General features: G+C 48.0%; 1 protein-coding gene across 1 annotated transcript; it reads right to left on the bottom strand.

Annotated features, from left to right (window-relative positions):
- Positions 1-13,043: 13,043 nt before the first annotated feature.
- On the bottom strand, positions 13,044-15,592 carry LOC146182877 (uncharacterized). The gene has a single exon (XM_084608963.1). The coding sequence runs from the start codon at positions 15,585-15,587 to the stop codon at positions 14,340-14,342; it is 1,248 nt and encodes a 415-aa protein (XP_084465089.1). The 5' UTR covers positions 15,588-15,592; the 3' UTR covers positions 13,044-14,339.
- Positions 15,593-21,624: the final 6,032 nt, after the last annotated feature.

Here is a 21,624-nt window from a genome sequence, read left to right as displayed (position 1 = left end):
CACAGGCTGTGTCCGAAGACCTGCCAGCGCTGGTTACAACTTTTAGTAGTTGTTACAACTTTTAGAGCTCGAGTTGGGTCCAGAAGTAAAAAAAAAAGGCTCCCGTTGGGCAGGAAGGCTCCGCGCTCTCTACAACACAGGCTGTGTCCGAAGACCTGCCAGCGCTGGTTACAACAACTTTTAGTAGTTGTTACAACTTTTAGAGCTCGAGTTGGGTCCAGAAGTAAAAAAAAAAGAAAAAAAGCTCCCGTTGGGCAGGAAGGCTCCGCGCTCTCTACAACACAGGCTGTGTCCGAAGACCTGCCAGCGCTGGTTACAACAACTTTTAGTAGTTACGACTTTTAGAGCTCGAGTTGGGTCCAGAAGTAAAAAAAAAGGCTCCCGTTGGGCAGGAAGGCTCCGCGTTCTCTACAACACAGGCTGTGTCCGAAGACCTGCCAGCGCTGGTTACAACAACTTTTAGTAGTTGTTACAACTTTTAGAGCTCGAGTTGGGTCCAGAAGTAAAAAAAAAGAAAAAAAAGCTCCAGTTGGGCAGGAAGGCTCCGCGCTCTCTACAACACAGGCTGTGTCCGAAGACCTGCCAGCGCTGGTTACAACAACTTTTAGTAGTTGTTACAACTTTTAGAGCTCGAGTTGGGTCCAGAAGTAAAAAAAAAAAAAAGGCTCCCGTTGGGCAGGAAGGCTCCGCGCTCTCTACAACACAGGCTGTGTCCGAAGACCTGCCAGCGCTGGTTACAACTTTTAGTAGTTGTTACAACTTTTAGAGCTCGAGTTGGGTCCAGAAGTAAAAAAAAAAAAAGGCTCCCGTTGGGCAGGAAGGCTCCGCGCTCTCTACAACACAGGCTTTGTCCGAAGACCTGCCAGCGCTGGTTACAACTTTTAGTAGTTGTTACAACTTTTAGAGCTCGAGTTGGGTCCAGAAGTAAAAAAAAGAAAAAAAAGCTCTCGTTGGGCAGGAAGGCTCCGCGCTCTCTACAACACAGGCTGTGTCCGAAGACCTGCCAGCGCTGGTTACAACAACTTTTAGTAGTTGTTACAACTTTTAGAGCTCGAGTTGGGTCCAGAAGTAAAAAAAAAGGCTCCCGTTGGGCAGGAAGGCTCCGCGCTCTCTACAACACAGGCTGTGTCCGAAGACCTGCCAGCGCTGGTTACAACAACTTTTAGTAGTTGTTACAACTTTTAGAGCTCGAGTTGGGTCCAGAAGTAAAAAAAAAAAAGGCTCCCGTTGGGCAGAAAGGCTCCGCGCTCTCTACAACACAGGCTGTGTCCGAAGACCTGCCAGCGCTGGTTACAACAACTTTTAGTAGTTGTTACAACTTTTAGAGCTCGAGTTGGGTCCAGAAGTAAAAAAAAAGAAAAAAAGCTCCCGTTGGGCAGGAAGGCTCCGCGCTCTCTACAACACAGGCTGTGTCCGAAGACCTGCCAGCGCTGGTTACAACAACCTTTAGTAGTTGTTACGACTTTTAGAGCTCGAGTTGGGTCCAGAAGTAAAAAAAAAAGGATCCCGTTGGGCAGGAAGGCTCCGCGCTCTCTACAACACAGGCTGTGTCCGAAGACCTGCCAGCGCTGGTTACAACAACTTTTAGTAGTTGTTACAACTTTTAGAGCTCGAGTTGGGTCCAGAAGTAAAAAAAAAAGAAAAAAAAGCTCCAGTTGGGCAGGAAGGCTCCGCGCTCTCTACAACACAGGCTGTGTCCGAAGACCTGCCAGCGCTGGTTACAACAACTTTTAGTAGTTACAACTTTTAGAGCTCGAGTTGGGTCCAGAAGTAAAAAAAAAAAAGGCTCCCGTTGGGCAGGAAGGCTCCGCGCTCTCTACAACACAGGCTGTGTTCGAAGACCTGCCAGCGCTGGTTACAACTTTTAGTAGTTGTTACAACTTTTAGAGCTCGAGTTGGGTCCAGAAGTAAAAAAAAAAAAAGGCTCCCGTTGGGCAGGAAGGCTCCGCGCTCTCTACAACACAGGCTTTGTCCGAAGACCTGCCAGCGCTGGTTACAACAACTTTTAGTAGTTGTTACAACTTTTAGAGCTCGAGTTGGGTCCAGAAGTAAAAAAAAAGAAAAAAAAGCTCCCGTTGGGCAGGAAGGCTCCGCGCTCTCTACAACACAGGCTGTGTCCGAAGACCTGCCAGCGCTGGTTACAACAACTTTTAGTAGTTGTTACAACTTTTAGAGCTCGAGTTGGGTCCAGAAGTAAAAAAAAAAGAAAAAAAAGCTCCCGTTGGGCAGGAAGGCTCTGCGCTCTCTACAACACAGGCTGTGTCCGAAGACCTGCCAGCGCTGGTTACAACAACTTTTAGTAGTTGTTACAACTTTTAGAGCTCGAGTTGGGTCCAGAAGAAAAAAAAAAAAAGGCTCCCGTTGGGCAGGAAGGCTCCGCGCTCTCTACAACACAGGCTGTGTCCGAAGACCTGCCAGTGCTGGTTACAACAACTTTTAGTAGTTGTTACAACTTTTAGAGCTCGAGTTGGGTCCAGAAGTAAAAAAAAAGAAAAAAAAGCTCCCGTTGGGCAGGAAGGCTCCGCGCTCTCTACAACACAGGCTGTGTCCGAAGACCTGCCAGCGCTGGTTACAACAACTTTTAGTAGTTGTTACAACTTTTAGAGCTCGAGTTGGGTCCAGAAGTAAAAAAAAAAAGGCTCCCGTTGGGCAGGAAGGCTCCGCGCTCTCTACAACACAGGCTGTGTCCGAAGACCTGCCAGCGCTGGTTACAACAACTTTTAGTAGTTGTTACAACTTTTAGAGCTCGAGTTGGGTCCAGAAGTAAAAAAAAAAAAAAGGCTCCCATTGGGCAGGAAGGCTCCGCGCTCTCTACAACACAGGCTTTGTCCGAAGACCTGCCAGCGCTGGTTACAACACCTTTTAGTAGTTGTTACAACTTTTAGAGCTCGAGTTGGGTCCAGAAGTAAAAAAAAGAAAAAAAAGCTCCCGTTGGGCAGGAAGGCTCCGCGCTCTCTACAACACAGGCTGTGTCCGAAGACCTGCCAGCGCTGGTTACAACAACTTTTAGTAGTTGTTACAACTTTTAGAGCTCGAGTTGGGTCCAGAAGTAAAAAAAAAGAAAAAAAAGCTCCCGTTGGGCAGGAAGGCTCCGCGCTCTCTACAACACAGGCTGTGTCCGAAGACCTGCCAGCGCTGGTTACAACAACTTTTAGTACTTGTTACAACTTTTAGAGCTCGAGTTGGGTCCAGAAGTAAAAAAAAAAAAGGCTCCCGTTGGGCAGGAAGGCTCCGCGCTCTCTACAACACAGGCTGTGTCCGAAGACCTGCCAGCGCTGGTTACAACAACTTTTAGTAGTTGTTACAACTTTTAGAGCTCGAGTTGGGTCCAGAAGTAAAAAAAAGGCTCCCGTTGGGCAGGAAGGCTCCGCGCTCTCTACAACACAGGCTGTGTCCGAAGACCTGCCAGCGCTGGTTACAACAACTTTTAGTAGTTACAACTTTTAGAGCTCGAGTTGGGTCCAGAAGTAAAAAAAAAAGGCTCCCGTTGGGCAGGAAGGCTCCGCGCTCTCTACAACACAGGCTGTGTCCGAAGACCTGCCAGCGCTGGTTACAACAACTTTTAGTAGTTGTTACAACTTTTAGAGCTCGAGTTGGGTCCAGAAGTAAAAAAAAAAGGCTCCCGTTGGGCAGGAAGGCTCCGCGATCTCTACAACGCAGGCTGTGTCCGAAGACCTGCCAGCGCTGGTTACAACAACTTTTAGTAGTTGTTACAACTTTTAGAGCTCGAGTTGGGTCCAGAAGTAAAAAAAAAAAAAAAAGGCTCCCGTTGGGCAGGAAGGCTCCGCGCTCTCTACAACACAGGCTGTGTCCGAAGACCTGCCAGCGCTGGTTACAACAACTTTTAGTAGTTGTTACAACTTTTTGAGCTCGAGTTGGGTCCAGAAGTAAAAAAAAAGAAAAAAAAAGCTCCCGTTGGGCAGGAAGGCTCCGCGCTCTCTACAACACAGGCTGTGTCCGAAGACCTGCCAGCGCTGGTTACAACAACTTTTAGTAGTTGTTACAACTTTTAGAGCTCGAGTTGGGTCCAGAAGTAAAAAAAAAGAAAAAAAAGCTCCCGTTGGGCAGGAAGGCTCCGCGCTCTCTACAACACAGGCTGTGTCCGAAGACTTGCCAGCGCTGGTTACAACAACTTTTAGTAGTTGTTACAACTTTTAGAGCTCGAGTTGGGTCCAGAAGTAAAAAAAAAAAAGGCTCCCGTTGGGCAGGAAGGCTCCGCGCTCTCTACAACACAGGCTGTGTCCGAAGACCTGCCAGCGCTGGTTACAACTTTTAGTAGTTGTTACAACTTTTAGAGCTCGAGTTGGGTCCAGAAGTAAAAAAAAAAAGCTCCCGTTGGGCAGGAAGGCTCCGCGCTCTCTACAACACAGGCTGTGTCCGAAGACCTGCCAGCGCTGGTTACAACAACTTTTAGTAGTTGTTACAACTTTTAGAGCTCGAGTTGGGTCCAGAAGTAAAAAAAAAAGGCTCCTGTTGGGCAGGAAGGCTCCGCGCTCTCCACAACACAGGCTGTGTCCGAAGACCTGCCAGCGCTGGTTACAACAACTTTTAGTAGTTGTTACAACTTTTAGAGCTCGAGTTGGGTCCAGAAGTAAAAAAAAAAAGGCTCCCGTTGGGCAGGAAGGCTCCGCGCTCTCTACAACACAGGCTGTGTCCGAAGACCTGCCAGCGCTGGTTACAACAACTTTTAGTAGTTGTTACAACTTTTAGAGCTCGAGTTGGGTCCAGAAGTAAAAAAAAAAGAAAAAAAGCTCCCGTTGGGCAGGAAGGCTCCGCACTCTCTACAACACAGGCTGTGTCCGAAGACCTGCCAGCGCTGGTTACAACAACTTTTAGTAGTTGTTACGACTTTTAGAGCTCGAGTTGGGTCCAGAAGTAAAAAAAAAGGCTCCCGTTGGGCAGGAAGGCTCCGCGTTCTCTACAACACAGGCTGTGTCCGAAGACCTGCCAGCGCTGGTTACAACAACTTTTAGTAGTTGTTACAACTTTTAGAGCTCGAGTTGGGTCCAGAAGTAAAAAAAAAAGAAAAAAAAGCTCCAGTTGGGCAGGAAGGCTCCGCGCTCTCTACAACACAGGCTGTGTCCGAAGACCTGCCAGCGCTGGTTACAACAACTTTTAGTAGTTGTTACAACTTTTAGAGCTCGAGTTGGGTCCAGAAGTAAAAAAAAAAAAGGCTCCCGTTGGGCAGGAAGGCTCCGCGCTCTCTACAACACAGGCTGTGTCCGAAGACGTGCCAGCGCTGGTTACAACTTTTAGTAGTTGTTACAACTTTTAGAGCTCGAGTTGGGTCCAGAAGTAAAAAAAAAAAAAAAAGGCTCCCGTTGGGCAGGAAGGCTCCGCGCTCTCTACAACACAGGCTTTGTCCGAAGACCTGCCAGCGCTGGTTACAACAACTTTTAGTAGTTGTTACAACTTTTAGAGCTCGAGTTGGGTCCAGAAGTAAAAAAAAAGAAAAAAAAGCTCCCGTTGGGCAGGAAGGCTCCGCGCTCTCTACAACACAGGCTGTGTCCGAAGACCTGCCAGCGCTGGTTACAACAACTTTTAGTAGTTGTTACAACTTTTAGAGCTCGAGTTGGGTCCAGAAGTAAAAAAAAAGAAAAAAAAGCTCCCGTTGGGCAGGAAGGCTCCGCGCTCTCTACAACACAGGCTGTGTCCGAAGACCTGCCAGCGCTGGTTACAACAACTTTTAGTAGTTGTTACAACTTTTAGAGCTCGAGTTGGGTCCAGAAGTAAAAAAAAAAAAAAGGCTCCCGTTGGGCAGGAAGGCTCCGCGCTCTCTACAACACAGGCTGTGTCCGAAGACCTGCCAGTGCTGGTTACAACAACTTTTAGTAGTTGTTACAACTTTTAGAGCTCGAGTTGGGTCCAGAAGTAAAAAAAAAGAAAAAAAAGCTCCCGTTGGGCAGGAAGGCTCCGCGCTCTCTACAACACAGGCTGTGTCCGAAGACCTGCCAGCGCTGGTTACAACAACATTTAGTAGTTGTTACAACTTTTAGAGCTCGAGTTGGGTCCAGAAGTAAAAAAAAAGGCTCCCGTTGGGCAGGAAGGCTCCGCGCTCTCTACAACACAGGCTGTGTCCGAAGACCTGCCAGCGCTGGTTACAACAACTTTTAGTAGTTGTTACAACTTTTAGAGCTCGAGTTGGGTCCAGAAGTAAAAAAAAAAAAAAAAGGCTCCCATTGGGCAGGAAGGCTCCGCGCTCTCTACAACACAGGCTTTGTCCGAAGACCTGCCAGCGCTGGTTACAACTTTTAGTAGTTGTTACAACTTTTAGAGCTCGAGTTGGGTCCAGAAGTAAAAAAAAGAAAAAAAAGCTCTCGTTGGGCAGGAAGGCTCCGCGCTCTCTACAACACAGGCTGTGTCCGAAGACCTGCCAGCGCTGGTTACAACAACTTTTAGTAGTTGTTACAACTTTTAGAGCTCGAGTTGGGTCCAGAAGTAAAAAAAAAAGGCTCCCGTTGGGCAGGAAGGCTCCGCGCTCTCTACAACACAGGCTGTGTCCGAAGACCTGCCAGCGCTGGTTACAACAACTTTTAGTAGTTGTTACAACTTTTAGAGCTCGAGTTGGGTCCAGAAGTAAAAAAAAAAAAGGCTCCCGTTGGGCAGAAAGGCTCCGCGCTCTCTACAACACAGGCTGTGTCCGAAGACCTGCCAGCGCTGGTTACAACAACTTTTAGTAGTTGTTACAACTTTTAGAGCTCGAGTTGGGTCCAGAAGTAAAAAAAAAGAAAAAAAAGCTCCCGTTGGGCAGGAAGGCTCCGCGCTCTCTACAACACAGGCTGTGTCCGAAGACCTGCCAGCGCTGGTTACAACAACTTTTAGTAGTTGTTACAACTTTTAGAGCTCGAGTTGGGTCCAGAAGTAAAAAAAAAAAAAAGGCTCCCATTGGGCAGGAAGGCTCCGCGCTCTCTACAACACAGGCTTTGTCCGAAGACCTGCCAGCGCTGGTTACAACTTTTAGTAGTTGTTACAACTTTTAGAGCTCGAGTTGGGTCCAGAAGTAAAAAAAAGAAAAAAAAGCTCCCGTTGGGCAGGAAGGCTCCGCGCTCTCTACAACACAGGCTGTGTCCGAAGACCTGCCAGCGCTGGTTACAACAACTTTTAGTAGTTGTTACAACTTTTAGAGCTCGAGTTGGGTCCAGAAGTAAAAAAAAAAAAAAGGCTCCCGTTGGGCAGGAAGGCTCCGCGCTCTCTACAACACAGGCTGTGTCCGAAGACCTGCCAGCGCTGGTTACAACAACTTTTAGTAGTTGTTACAACTTTTAGAGCTCGAGTTGGGTCCAGAAGTAAAAAAAAAGGCTCCCGTTGGGCAGGAAGGCTCCGCGCTCTCTACAACACAGGCTGTGTCCGAAGACCTGCCAGCGCTGGTTACAACAACTTTTAGTAGTTGTTACAACTTTTAGAGCTCGAGTTGGGTCCAGAAGTAAAAAAAAAAAAAAAGGCTCCCATTGGGCAGGAAGGCTCCGCGCTCTCTACAACACAGGCTTTGTCCGAAGACCTGCCAGCACTGGTTACAACTTTTAGTAGTTGTTACAACTTTTAGAGCTCGAGTTGGGTCCAGAAGTAAAAAAAAGAAAAAAAAGCTCTCGTTGGGCAGGAAGGCTCCGCGCTCTCTACAACACAGGCTGTGTCCGAAGACCTGCCAGCGCTGGTTACAACAACTTTTAGTAGTTGTTACAACTTTTAGAGCTCGAGTTGGGTCCAGAAGTAAAAAAAAAGGCTCCCGTTGGGCAGGAAGGCTCCGCGCTCTCTACAACACAGGCTGTGTCCGAAGACCTGCCAGCGCTGGTTACAACAACTTTTAGTAGTTGTTACAACTTTTAGAGCTCGAGTTGGGTCCAGAAGTAAAAAAAAAAAGGCTCCCGTTGGGCAGAAAGGCTCCGCGCTCTCTACAACACAGGCTGTGTCCGAAGACCTGCCAGCGCTGGTTACAACAACTTTTAGTAGTTGTTACAACTTTTAGAGCTCGAGTTGGGTCCAGAAGTAAAAAAAAAGAAAAAAAAGCTCCCGTTGGGCAGGAAGGCTCCGCGCTCTCTACAACACAGGCTGTGTCCGAAGACCTGCCAGCGCTGGTTACAACAACTTTTAGTAGTTGTTACAACTTTTAGAGCTCAAGTTGGGTCCAGAAGTAAAAAAAAAAAAAAAGGCTCCCATTGGGCAGGAAGGCTCCGCGCTCTCTACAACACAGGCTTTGTCCGAAGACCTGCCAGCGCTGGTTACAACTTTTAGTAGTTGTTACAACTTTTAGAGCTCGAGTTGGGTCCAGAAGTAAAAAAAAGAAAAAAAAGCTCCCGTTGGGCAGGAAGGCTCCGCGCTCTCTACAACACAGGCTGTGTCCGAAGACCTGCCAGCGCTGGTTACAACAACTTTTAGTAGTTGTTACAACTTTTAGAGCTCGAGTTGGGTCCAGAAGTAAAAAAAAAAAAAGGCTCCCGTTGGGCAGGAAGGCTCCGCGCTCTCTACAACACAGGCTGTGTCCGAAGACCTGCCAGCGCTGGTTACAACAACTTTTAGTAGTTGTTACAACTTTTAGAGCTCGATTTGGGTCCAGAAGTAAAAAAAAAAGGCTCCCGTTGGGCAGGAGGGCTCCGCGCTCTCTACAACACAGGCTGTGTCCGAAGACCTGCCAGCGCTGGTTACAACAACTTTTAGTAGTTGTTACAACTTTTAGAGCTCGAGTTGGGTCCAGAAGTAAAAAAAAAAGGCTCCCGTTGGGCAGGAAGGCTCCGCGCTCTCTACAACACAGGCTGTGTCCGAAGACCTGCCAGTGCTGGTTACAACAACTTTTAGTAGTTGTTACAACTTTTAGAGCTCGAGTTGGGTCTAGAAGTAAAAAAAAAAAAGGCTCCCGTTGGGCAGGAAGGCTCCGCGCTCTCTACAACACCGGCTGTGTCCGAAGACCTGCCAGCGCTGGTTACAACAACTTTTATTAGTTGTTACAACTTTTAGAACTCGAGTTGGGTCCAGAAGAAAAAAAAAAGGCTCCCGTTGGGCAGGAAGGCTCCGCGCTCTCTACAACACAGGCTGTGTCCGAAGACCTGCCAGCGCTGGTTACAACTTTTAGTAGTTCTTACAACTTTTAGAGCTCGAGTTGGGTCCAGAAGTAAAAAAAAAGGCTCCCGTTGGGCAGGAAGGCTCCGCGCTCTCTACAACACAGGCTGTGTCCGAAGACCTGCCAGCGCTGGTTACAACAACTTTTAGTAGTTGTTACAACTTTTAGAGCTCGAGTTGGGTCCACAAGTAAAAAAAAAAAGGCTCCCATTGGGCAGGAAGGCTCCGCGCTCTCTACAACACAGGCTGTGTCCGAAGACCTGCCAGCGCTGGTTACAACAACTTTTACTAGTTGTTACAACTTTTAGAGCTCGAGTTGGGTCCAGAAGTAAAAAAAAAAGGCTCCCGTTGGGCAGGAAGGCTCCGCGCTCTCTACAACACAGGCTGTGTCCGAAGACCTGCCAGCGCTGGTTACAACAACTTTTAGTAGTTGTTACAACTTTTAGAGCTCGAGTTGGGTCCAGAAGTAAAAAAAAAAAGGCTCCCGTTGGGCAGAAAGGCTCCGCGCTCTCTACAACACAGGCTGTGTCCGAAGACCTGCCAGCGCTGGTTACAACAACTTTTAGTAGTTGTTACAACTTTTAGAGCTCGAGTTGGGTCCAGAAGTAAAAAAAAAGAAAAAAAAGCTCCCGTTGGGCAGGAAGGCTCCGCGCTCTCTACAACACAGGCTGTGTCCGAAGACCTGCCAGCGCTGGTTACAACAACTTTTAGTAGTTGTTACAACTTTTAGAGCTCGAGTTGGGTCCAGAAGTAAAAAAAAAAAAAGGCTCCCGTTGGGCAGGAAGGCTCCGCGCTCTCTACAACACAGGCTGTGTCCGAAGACCTGCCAGCGCTCGTTACAACAACTTTTAGTAGTTGTTACAACTTTTAGAGCTCGAGTTGGGTCCAGAAGTAAAAAAAAAAAGGCTCCCGTTGGGCAGGAAGGCTCCGCGCTCTCTACAACACAGGCTGTGTCCGAAGACCTGCCAGCGCTGGTTACAACAACTTTTAGTAGTTGTTACAACTTTTAGAGCTCGTGTTGGGTCCAGAAGTAAAAAAAAAAAAAAGGCTCCCGTTGGGCAGGAAGGCTCCGCTCTCTCTACAACACAGGCTGTGTCCGAAGACCTGCCAGCGCTGGTTACAACAACTTTTAGTAGTTGTTACAACTTTTAGAGCTCGAGTTGGGTCCAGAAGTAAAAAAAAAAAAAGGCTCCCATTGGGCAGGAAGGCTCCGCGCTCTCTACAACACAGGCTGTGTCCGAAGACCTGCCAGCGCTGGTTACAACAACTTTTAGTAGTTGTTACAACTTTTAGAGCTCGAGTTGGGTCCAGAAGTAAAAAAAAGGCTCCCGTTGGGCAGGAAGGCTCCGCGCTCTCTACAACACAGGCTGTGTCCGAAGACCTGCCAGCGCTGGTTACAACAACTTTTAGTAGTTACAACTTTTAGAGCTCGAGTTGGGTCCAGAAGTAAAAAAAAAGGCTCCCGTTGGGCAGGAAGGCTCCGCGCTCTCTACAACACAGGCTGTGTCCGAAGACCTGCCAGCGCTGGTTACAACAACTTTTAGTAGTTGTTACAACTTTTAGAGCTCGAGTTGGGTCCAGAAGTAAAAAAAAAAGGCTCCCGTTGGGCAGGAAGGCTCCACGATCTCTACAACGCAGGCTGTGTCCGAAGACCTGCCAGCTTTTTTTTTTTTTTTTTTTTTTTTTTTTTTTTTTTTTTTTTTTTTTTTATTGCCTGACTTTGACACAAATACAACGCACTGGAAAACAAAACAACAGGAACAAAGGAATAATATATGTACACAAAGCTAGTTCGCGTTGCCTATCCCCCACTGAGAGGCAGGCATTGTCATTTTAAAATTCCTTGAGCACCGTCAAAGGTTCCAGCTTTGACAGCCACTCAGGAGCACATGGTTGCAATTTAAGCACGTCGAGCCATCGCTGCACACTTTCACGGAAATACATGCGGGCTGGCCGTGCATCTGGATCGCAGTGATAACCAGCCATTCGTGCGCGCCATATACTGTGGAGGCACATTAACATAACCTGGTCTAACGGCATATCATCGTGGTTTTCCAATGGCAAATACCTAATGCCATGGGAATCAAGTGGCAACTGTTTTTTTATTGTCCTTTGCAGAACATCCCACAAATATACCCCCTCCCAGCAATGCAAAAACACGTGATCTATTGTCTCTGGCTGTTTGCAGATGAGACATTGGGCCCCCCACGGTAGGAAAATACCCTTTTCCTCCATAAATGATTTTACACTCAAAGTACCGGTATGTAGCATAAAGAAAAACGTTTTAGCTCCCGTAGCAACTTGCATTTTTTTTACGCGTTTTAATACATTACTTCCTGTGCCTCCATAGTATAAAGCTCGGTACAAGGGCACCGGGAACACCACTTCACAAACATCCTTGTATAATGTTCTCCTTTTAACATTACTTAAATACTCTTTCGAAAAACGTGTGCTTAAGAATTTCACGCTCACAACAATTTCCCTAAAGAATCCAAAAAGAGAGCCCGGCATACATTGAGTATAAACTACGAAATCAGGCAACGCTCGACCAAGTCTTTGTTGACACACTGTGCGCAGGAATGGATCACTGGCATCCCTAAAAAACATAAACCGGTTTACAATCTGTCGCACAAACAAATGACCCAGACCAAGCCCCCCATGCTTCACCTGCCGGAACAAATTTGTCCGACTGCACCTCTCCCAACTCGAGGCCCAAACAAACACCGCAAAAACTCGATGCAATTTTTGCACATTTACACGGGAGCAATGCAACACTTGCATTACATACCATAACTTACTAATTAAAAAAAGGTTGCAAACTGCGGCTCTTGCAAATATTGATAATTGAGCGCTTTTCCATTTCTCCGCTTTTTCACGGGTTTCTCTGACCTGCTCTAGCCAGTATGGCTCGCTTTCCTTGTAAAATTCCAAGGGCACACCCAAGTACTTTGCAGGCGTTGTAACCCACGACACATTAGCGTAAGTGTCCGGGGTCAGCTGCCATTCTCCGTGCCAAAATCCCAGGCACTTACCCCAGTTAACTTTACTCCCTGTGACTTTGCTAAAATGTTTTACCACATCCACTGTCCTCTTTATACTCTCCTTATTCACACAAAAAACCGCAACGTCGTCTGCGTAAGCCAGCAATTTGACTTCTGACTCCTGCAGTCGAAAACCATCAATGTCATTGTTTTGTAGGATGCTTAAACACAATGTTTCAATATAAATGCCGAACAAAAGAGGGCTGAGGGGGCAACCTTGGCGCACCGAACGTCGTACGTTGATGGGGGCCCCCAGTGACTTATTGACAATTAATCTCGTAGTGCAGTTACGGTACGCCAAGGCCACTCCCTCTCGAATAACAGAGCCGACATTAACATGGTCTAATATACTGAACAGAATAGTATGCGCCACACAATCAAAAGCTTTTTCCAAGTCCAACTGCAGTAAAGCAACACACGCATGAGTTGCATCGCAGCATTCGAGCACACTTCTCGCTTTGTGAATGTTCTGAAAGATGGATCGCCCTTTGATACCGCACGTTTGGTGAGGGCCCACTAGTTCGCATATAACCGTTTGTAGTCTGCCAGCAAGCACCTTCATATAAATCTTGTAATCAACGTTTGTCAGAGCAATGGGCCTGTAACACGATAACTGCCTAAGCTTATCTGGTTGGTCAGTTTTCGGAATAAGTACTGTGTGCGACGATCCGAAAGACGCAGGCAGTGCCTTCAGTTCATACGCTTCATTAAATAAGGCACACAACAAAGGAGATAGCTGTTCCTTGAACGCTTTATAAAAAGCCGCACTCAGGCCATCAGGCCCGGGTGATTTCCCTGGGTTTAAATTTTCTATTGCCTGCTGCACTTCTTTTTCGCTTATTGGCCGCTCCAGTCTTTCTTTTTGTTCGTCATCAATTTTTGCCATCGCGTCAAGAAAGGATTCTTTGAAACGGTCCAAATTAACCTCTCGGGACGAAAATAGCTCTTCATAATACTCCCGGAAAGCTTTCGCGATTCCTTCGTTATCGGTCTCTGTGCATCCTGCCCAATCTACCTCTGCCACGTGATTTCGCCTTGCATTTGCTTTTTCTATTCCCAACGATCTTTTTGTCGGCGTCTCATCCATGGCAAGTTTTTCCGCTCTCGCACGCACCAGTGCTCCGCGATAACGGTCTTCGTCATTCAGTTGAAGTCTTTGTTTTATTTTTCTAATATCGTCCATGTATAACCCTGGCGTGTTACACTCCAGGCCTAACAATGTATCTAGCAAAGATCTTAAATGCATTTCATTTTGTTTTTCTTGAAACCTTATGCAGCTGGCCTTTTCTATAGCTTTGATTTTTATTTGTTGCTTACACAGTTCCCATTCTTGACCCAGTTCGTGGCTGTCCTCCTGACAAATCCTACCAATTTCTTCTTCTACTAGTCTGGTGAATTGCTCGTCATTCAGCAGTTTATTATTTAACTTCCACAATTCCCAACTAAAACCGCTACCTCTCTTTCTTGTTCCAATTGTACACTGAACCATGCAGTGATCTGAGTACGTTACCGCCAAAACATAATAATCCTGACATTTTGGAGCCAGTTCTGCGGCCACATAAATTCTGTCAAGGCGGGCGTGGCTAGCACCCTGAAAATGCGTATACTGAACCCGTCGCTCGCTCGTGAGACACTCTGCAACGTCTTCCAGTGCAAACTCGTCAATCAAGCGCGAAAGTACCTCTGTGCTACGATCCCTAAATGTACGATGGCTAGTTTTGTCACCGGAGCTCAGTACACAATTGAAATCTCCCAGAAAGACAAGTTGCTTATCCATGTTTAAATAATGTTCAACAAAATCAAACAAAGCAGCCCTCTCATCAACTACCGTAGGTGCATATATACAAACAGCACGCCACTCAGCCGAGCAAAAACTAAAATCGAGGACCACGCCCCGACCCGACGGAAAAGAAGCATGCGACTGCACTACAAGACCCGGCAACTTCTTCACAAACAGTACGCATCCAGCAGATGTACCGACTGCATGGCTGACAACTGCGTAAAACCGCGACGTGAAACGTTGCACCATGCTCTCGGTCTCTTGTTCACCCTCGACTTTTGTCTCTTGAACTCCAAGTATATCGATGTCATTTTCATTTAAAAGGCGCAGGACCTGGCTCTGCTTCCTTTTTGCTGCTAGACCTCTCACGTTAAGGGTCGCAACCTTTAGTGACAGTACATAAGCCATTTTCTTAGAGTGAAAAGAGGCCAAGAGAATGGTGCTTACCCTTCACGTCTAGCATGGCGCTAGACGCTTTCGTTGACGCCAGAGCCATGAGGTTGGACTGGCAGACCTTGTGACGGGGGCGGCTTTTCGGCAGCTCTCCTGTCCGTCGAGACATTCGGTCTTGGTTTGAAGGTCGCCCTCCTCCCTATTGGCGTTTTTATCGGCGGCTCGTCGTTGCTAGCTGTATCTGCCTCATTCGTCTCACTGGCGCTCCCGTCGTGGGCACGCTTCGCAGGGCCCTGGACGTTGGTCGCTCGGCCGCTGCTCCCTTCGAGGGTCCCCCTTCTGCCCGCAGACTCCGGAAGTTCAATTTTTGAGCTCTCGGCATCGCTCATCTTTTCTTCTACCGACGGTCCGTTGCTTGGCAGTGCCACTTCCCTGTCTGGTCCACCGAGCATCTCGTCACCACCCCCCGGGGGCACTAACATGCCTGTCGTTGCTGTCACCCTCTCGTCCTCTCCGACCCCTTTTGCGGCATCCTCCGTCTCTGCGACATCCATTCGGTGTTCCGTCATGTCCGCCCTCGCTGTTGGTGCAGTAGCCACTGCATACGTTCGTACGCAGTCTTCCTCCGAGTGGCCAAACCGCTTACACGTCGCACACCGCGGAATCTTACATTCCCGGCGCACATGACCGGTCCCGCGGCAGCGCAGGCACTGCATGGGCCGCCCAGGCACCACAACAAGGGCCAACTCCCCTGCTACTCTTATCTGGTGAGGCAGGTCTTCTATCTTCATCCCAGGCTTCAACTTCAGAAGCACGGTTCTGGTTGTTGAGCCCTTTTCGTGCACTCCCTGGACTCGCCACCGCTCACGGGTCACTTCCGTCACCTCGCCGAACGCCGCAAAAGCTGTTCGGATATCTTCATCCACCACGCCGTGCAACATCCAGTGGAGCCGTAGCTTCACCTCTTGGTCCTCCGGGTCAATGACGATACACCGTCGACCTTTCACTTGAAGCTCCTTGAATGCTAGCAGCCGCTTGGTTGCTTCCGTGCTGTTCAAAGTCACCGCCCAGACATGGTTTATTTGGTAAGCCCCCAAGGCCACCACGTCTGGGAGCGTACCAATCTTGGCCAGGGCGTCCCGGAAATCTTCAACCCTGAAGGGTCGCACTCGTACGTCACCGTGCAAAAAAACTGTGTTGAAAACAACACGTCCGGTGGGCAGATGCGGCAAAATAATCTGATATTCCTTATCGTCGTTTTCCTCAAGCCTGTTACCGCGGCCAGCCTGGGCCGCAATCGCCGCTCCGCCGGAGCTCATCATTCTGCGTCCGTCACGCTCGGTGGCCGGAAGTGGAATCGCTGTCCGAAGACCTGCCAGCGCTGGTTACAACAACTTTTAGTAGTTGTTACAACTTTTAGAGCTCGAGTTGGGTCCAGAAGTAAAAAAAAAAAGGCTCCCGTTGGGCAGGAAGGCTCCGCGCTCTCTACAACACAGGCTGTGTCCGAAGACCTGCCAGCGCTGGTTACAACAACTTTTAGTAGTTGTTACAACTTTTTGAGCTCGAGTTGGGTCCAGAAGTAAAAAAAAAGAAAAAAAAGCTCCCGTTGGGCAGGAAGGCTCCGCGCTCTCTACAACACAGGCTGTGTCCGAAGACCTGCCAGCGCTAGTTACAACAACTTTTAGTAGTTGTTACAACTTTTAGAGCTCGAGTTGGGTCCAGAAGTAAAAAAAAGAAAAAAAAGCTCCCGTTGGGCAGGAAGGCTCCGCGCTCTCTACAACACAGGATGTGTCCGAAGACTTGCCAGCACTGGTTACAACAACTTTTAGTAGTTGTTACAACTTTTAGAGCTCGAGTTGGGTCCAGAAGTAAAAAAAAAGGCTCCCGTTGGGCAGGAAGGCTCCGCGCTCTCTACAACACAGGCTGTGTCCGAAGACCTGCCAGCGCTGGTTACAACAACTTTTAGTAGTTGTTACAACTTTTAGAGCTCGAGTTGGGTCCAGAAGTAAAAAAAAAAAGCTCCCGTTGGGCAGGAAGGCTCCGCGCTCTCTACAACACAGGCTGTGTCCGAAGACCTGCCAGCGCTGGTTACAACAACTTTTAGTAGTTGTTACAACTTTTAGAGCTCGAGTTGGGTCCAGAAGTAAAAAAAAAAGGCTCCTGTTGGGCAGGAAGGCTCCGCGCTCTCCACAACACAGGCTGTGTCCGAAGACCTGCCAGCGCTGGTTACAACAACTTTTAGTAGTTGTTACAACTTTTAGAGCTCGAGTTGGGTCCAGAAGTAAAAAAAAAAAGGCTCCCGTTGGGCAGGAAGGCTCCGCGCTCTCTACAACACAGGCTGTGTCCGAAGACCTGCCAGCGCTGGTTACAACAACTTTTAGTAGTTGTTACAACTTTTAGAGCTCGAGTTGGGTCCAGAAGTAAAAAAAAAAGAAAAAAAGCTCCCGTTGGGCAGGAAGGCTCCGCGCTCTCTACAACACAGGCTGTGTCCGAAGACCTGCCAGCGCTGGTTACAACAACTTTTAGTAGTTGTTACGACTTTTAGAGCTCGAGTTGGGTCCAGAAGTAAAAAAAAAAGGCTCCCGTTGGGCAGGAAGGCTCCGCGCTCTCTACAACACAGGCTGTGTCCGAAGACCTGCCAGCGCTGGTTACAACAACTTTTAGTAGTTGTTACAACTTTTAGAGCTCGAGTTGGGTCCACAAGTAAAAAAAAAAGGCTCCCGTTGGGCAGAAAGGCTCCGCGCTCTCTACAACACAGGCTGTGTCCGAAGACCTGCCAGCGCTGGTTACAACAACTTTTAGTAGTTGTTACAACTTTTAGAGCTCGAGTTGGGTCCAGAAGTAAAAAAAAAGAAAAAAAAGCTCCCGTTGGGCAGGAAGGCTCCGCGCTCTCTACAACACAGGCTGTGTCCGAAGACCTGCCAGCGCTGGTTACAACAACTTTTAGTAGTTGTTACAACTTTTAGAGCTCGAGTTGGGTCCAGAAGTAAAAAAAAAAAGCTCCCGTTGGGCAGGAAGGCTCCGCGCTCTCTACAACACAGGCTGTGTCCGAAGACCTGCCAGCGCTGGTTACAACAACTTTTAGTAGTTGTTACAACTTTTAGAGCTCGAGTTGGGTCCAGAAGTAAAAAAAAAAGGCTCCTGTTGGGCAGGAAGGCTCCGCGCTCTCCACAACACAGGCTGTGTCCGAAGACCTGCCAGCGCTGGTTACAACAACTTTTAGTAGTTGTTACAACTTTTAGAGCTCGAGTTGGGTCCAGAAGTAAAAAAAAAAAAGGCTCCCGTTGGGCAGGAAGGCTCCGCGCTCTCTACAACACAGGCTGTGTCCGAAGACCTGCCAGCGCTGGTTACAACAACTTTTAGTAGTTGTTACAACTTTTAGAGCTCGAGTTGGGTCCAGAAGTAAAAAAAAAAGAAAAAAAGCTCCCGTTGGGCAGGAAGGCTCCGCGCTCTCTACAACACAGGCTGTGTCCGAAGACCTGCCAGCGCTGGTTACAACAACTTTTAGTAGTTGTTACGACTTTTAGAGCTCGAGTTGGGTCCAGAAGTAAAAAAAAAAGGCTCCCGTTGGGCAGGAAGGCTCCGCGCTCTCTACAACACAGGCTGTGTCCGAAGACCTGCCAGCGCTGGTTACAACAACTTTTAGTAGTTGTTACAACTTTTAGAGCTCGAGTTGGTTCCACAAGTAAAAAAAAAAAAGGCTCCCGTTGGGCAGAAAGGCTCCGCGCTCTCTACAACACAGGCTGTGTCCGAAGACCTGCCAGCGCTGGTTACAACAACTTTTAGTAGTTGTTACAACTTTTAGAGCTCGAGTTGGGTCCAGAAGTAAAAAAAAAGAAAAAAAAGCTCCCGTTGGGCAGGAAGGCTCCGCGCTCTCTACAACACAGGCTGTGTCCGAAGACCTGCCAGCGCTGGTTACAACAACTTTTAGTAGTTGTTACAACTTTTAGAGCTCGAGTTGGGTCCAGAAGTAAAAAAAAAAAAAGGCTCCCGTTGGGCAGGAAGGCTCCGCGCTCTCTACAACACAGGCTGTGTCCGAAGACCTGCCAGCGCTCGTTACAACAACTTTTAGTAGTTGTTACAACTTTTAGAGCTCGAGTTGGGTCCACAAGTAAAAAAAAAAAAGGCTCCCATTGGGCAGGAAGGCTCCGCGCTCTCTACAACACAGGCTGTGTCCGAAGACCTGCCAGCGCTGGTTACAACAACTTTTAGTAGTTGTTACAACTTTTAGAGCTCGAGTTGGGTCCAGAAGTAAAAAAAAAGGCTCCCGTTGGGCAGGAAGGCTCCGCGCTCTCTACAACACAGGCTGTGTCCGAAGACCTGCCAGCGCTGGTTACAACAACTTTTAGTAGTTGTTACAACTTTTAGAGCTCGAGTTGGGTCCAGAAGTAAAAAAAAAAAAGGCTCCCGTTGGGCAGAAAGGCTCCGCGCTCTCTACAACACAGGCTGTGTCCGAAGACCTGCCAGCGCTGGTTACAACAAATTTAGTAGTTGTTACAACTTTTAGAGCTCGAGTTGGGTCCAGAAGTAAAAAAAAAGAAAAAAAAGCTCCCGTTGGGCAGGAAGGCTCCGCGCTCTCTACAACACAGGCTGTGTCCGAAGACCTGCCAGCGCTGGTTACAACAACTTTTAGTAGTTGTTACAACTTTTAGAGCTCGAGTTGGGTCCAGAAGTAAAAAAAAAAAAAAGGCTCCCGTTGGGCAGGAAGGCTCCGCGCTCTCTACAACACAGGCTGTGTCCGAAGACCTGCCAGCGCTCGTTACAACAACTTTTAGTAGTTGTTACAACTTTTAGAGCTCGAGTTGGGTCCAGAAGTAAAAAAAAAAAGGCTCCCGTTGGGCAGGAAGGCTCCGCGCTCTCTACAACACAGGCTGTGTCCGAAGACCTGCCAGCGCTGGTTACAACAACTTTTAGTAGTTGTTACAACTTTTAGAGCTCGTGTTGGGTCCAGAAGTAAAAAAAAAAAAAAGGCTCCCGTTGGGCAGGAAGGCTCCGCGCTCTCTACAACACAGGCTGTGTCCGAAGACCTGCCAGCGCTGGTTACAACAACTTTTAGTAGTTGTTACAACTTTTAGAGCTCGAGTTGGGTCCAGAAGTAAAAAAAAAAAAGGCTCCCGTTGGGCAGGAAGGCTCCGCGCTCTCTACAACACAGGCTGTGTCCGAAGACCTGCCAGCGCTGGTTACAACAACTTTTAGTAGTTGTTACAACTTTTAGAGCTCGAGTTGGGTCCAGAAGTAAAAAAAAGGCTCCCGTTGGGCAGGAAGGCTCCGCGCTCTCTACAACACAGGCTGTGTCCGAAGACCTGCCAGCGCTGGTTACAACAACTTTTAGTAGTTACAACATTTAGAGCTCGAGTTGGGTCCAGAAGTAAAAAAAAAAGGCTCCCGTTGGGCAGGAAGGCTCCGCGCTCTCTACAACACAGGCTGTGTCCGAAGACCTGCCAGCGCTGGTTACAACAACTTTTAGTAGTTGTTACAACTTTTAGAGCTCGAGTTGGGTCCAGAAGTAAAAAAAAAAAGGCTCCCGTTGGGCAGGAAGGCTCCGCGATCTCTACAACGCAGGCTGTGTCCGAAGACCAGCCAGCGCTGGTTACAACAACTTTTAGTAGTTGTTACAACTTTTAGAGCTCGAGTTGGGTCCAGAAGTAAAAAAAAAAAAAGGCTCCCGTTGGGCAGGAAGGCTCCGCGCTCTCTACAACACAGGCTGTGTCCGAAGACCTGCCAGCGCTGGTTACAACAACTTTTAGTAGTTGTTACAACTTTTTGAGCTCGAGTTGGGTCCAGAAGTAAAAAAAAAGAAAAAAAAGCTCCCGTTGGGCAGGAAGGCTCCGCGCTCTCTACAACACAGGCTGTGTCCGAAGACCTGCCAGCGCTGGTTACAACAACTTTTAGTAGTTGTTACAACTTTTAGAGCTCGAGTTGGGTCCAGAAGTAAAAAAAAAGAAAAAAAAGCTCCCGTTGGGCAGGAAGGCTCCGCGCTCTCTACAACACAGGATGTGTCCGAAGACTTGCCAGCACTGGTTACAACAACTTTTAGTAGTTGTTACAACTTTTAGAGCTCGAGTTGGGTCCAGAAGTAAAAAAAAAAGGCTCCCGTTGGGCAGGAAGGCTCCGCGCTCTCTACAACACAGGCTGTGTCCGAAGACCTGCCAGCGCTGGTTACAACAACTTTTAGTAGTTGTTACAACTTTTAGAGCTCGAGTTGGGTCCAGAAGTAAAAAAAAAAAGCTCCCGTTGGGCAGGAAGGCTCCGCGCTCTCTACAACACAGGCTGTGTCCGAAGACCTGCCAGCGCTGGTTACAACAACTTTTAGTAGTTGTTACAACTTTTAGAGCTCGAGTTGGGTCCAGAAGTAAAAAAAAAGGCTCCTGTTGGGCAGGAAGGCTCCGCGCTCTCCACAACACAGGCTGTGTCCGAAGACCTGCCAGCGCTGGTTACAACAACTTTTAGTAGTTGTTACAACTTTTAGAGCTCGAGTTGGGTCCAGAAGTAAAAAAAAAAAGGCTCCCGTTGGGCAGGAAGGCTCCGCGCTCTCTACAACACAGGCTGTGTCCGAAGACCTGCCAGCGCTGGTTACAACTTTTAGAGCTCGAGTTGGGTCCAGAAGTAAAAAAAAAAGAAAAAAAGCTCCCGTTGGGCAGGAAGGCTCCGCGCTCTCTACAACACAGGCTGTGTCCGAAGACCTGCCAGCGCTGGTTACAACAACTTTTAGTAGTTGTTACGACTTTTAGAGCTCGAGTTGGGTCCAGAAGTAAAAAAAAAAGGCTCCCGTTGGGCAGGAAGGCTCCGCGCTCTCTACAACACAGGCTGTGTCCGAAGACCTGCCAGCGCTGGTTACAACAACTTTTAGTAGTTGTTACAACTTTTAGAGCTCGAGTTGGGTCCAGAATTAAAAAAAAAAGAAAAAAAAGCTCCAGTTGGGCAGGAAGGCTCCGCGCTCTCTACAACACAGGCTGTGTCCGAAGACCTGCCAGCGCTGGTTACAACAACTTTTAGTAGTTGTTACAACTTTTAGAGCTCGAGTTGGGTCCAGAAGTAAAAAAAAAAAAAGGCTCCCGTTGGGCAGGAAGGCTCCGCGCTCTCTACAACACAGGCTGTGTCCGAAGACCTGCCAGCGCTGGTTACAACTTTTAGTAGTTGTTACAACTTTTAGAGCTCGAGTTGGGTCCAGAAGTAAAAAAAAAAAAAAGGCTCCCGTTGGGCAGGAAGGCTCCGCGCTCTCTACAACACAGGCTTTGTCCGAAGACCTGCCAGCGCTGGTTACAACAACTTTTAGTAGTTGTTACAACTTTTAGAGCTCGAGTTGGGTCCAGAAGTAAAAAAAAGAAAAAAAAGCTCCCGTTGGGCAGGAAGGCTCCG

This window comes from Amblyomma maculatum, chromosome 7 (assembly GCF_055883805.1).
Source record: "Amblyomma maculatum isolate TAMU_Amacu chromosome 7, ASM5588380v1, whole genome shotgun sequence".
NCBI classification, from domain to species: Eukaryota; Metazoa; Arthropoda; class Arachnida; order Ixodida; family Ixodidae; genus Amblyomma; species Amblyomma maculatum.
Note: the sequence above shows the minus strand (reverse complement) of the source record. Positions and strands in the feature narration are given on the sequence as shown.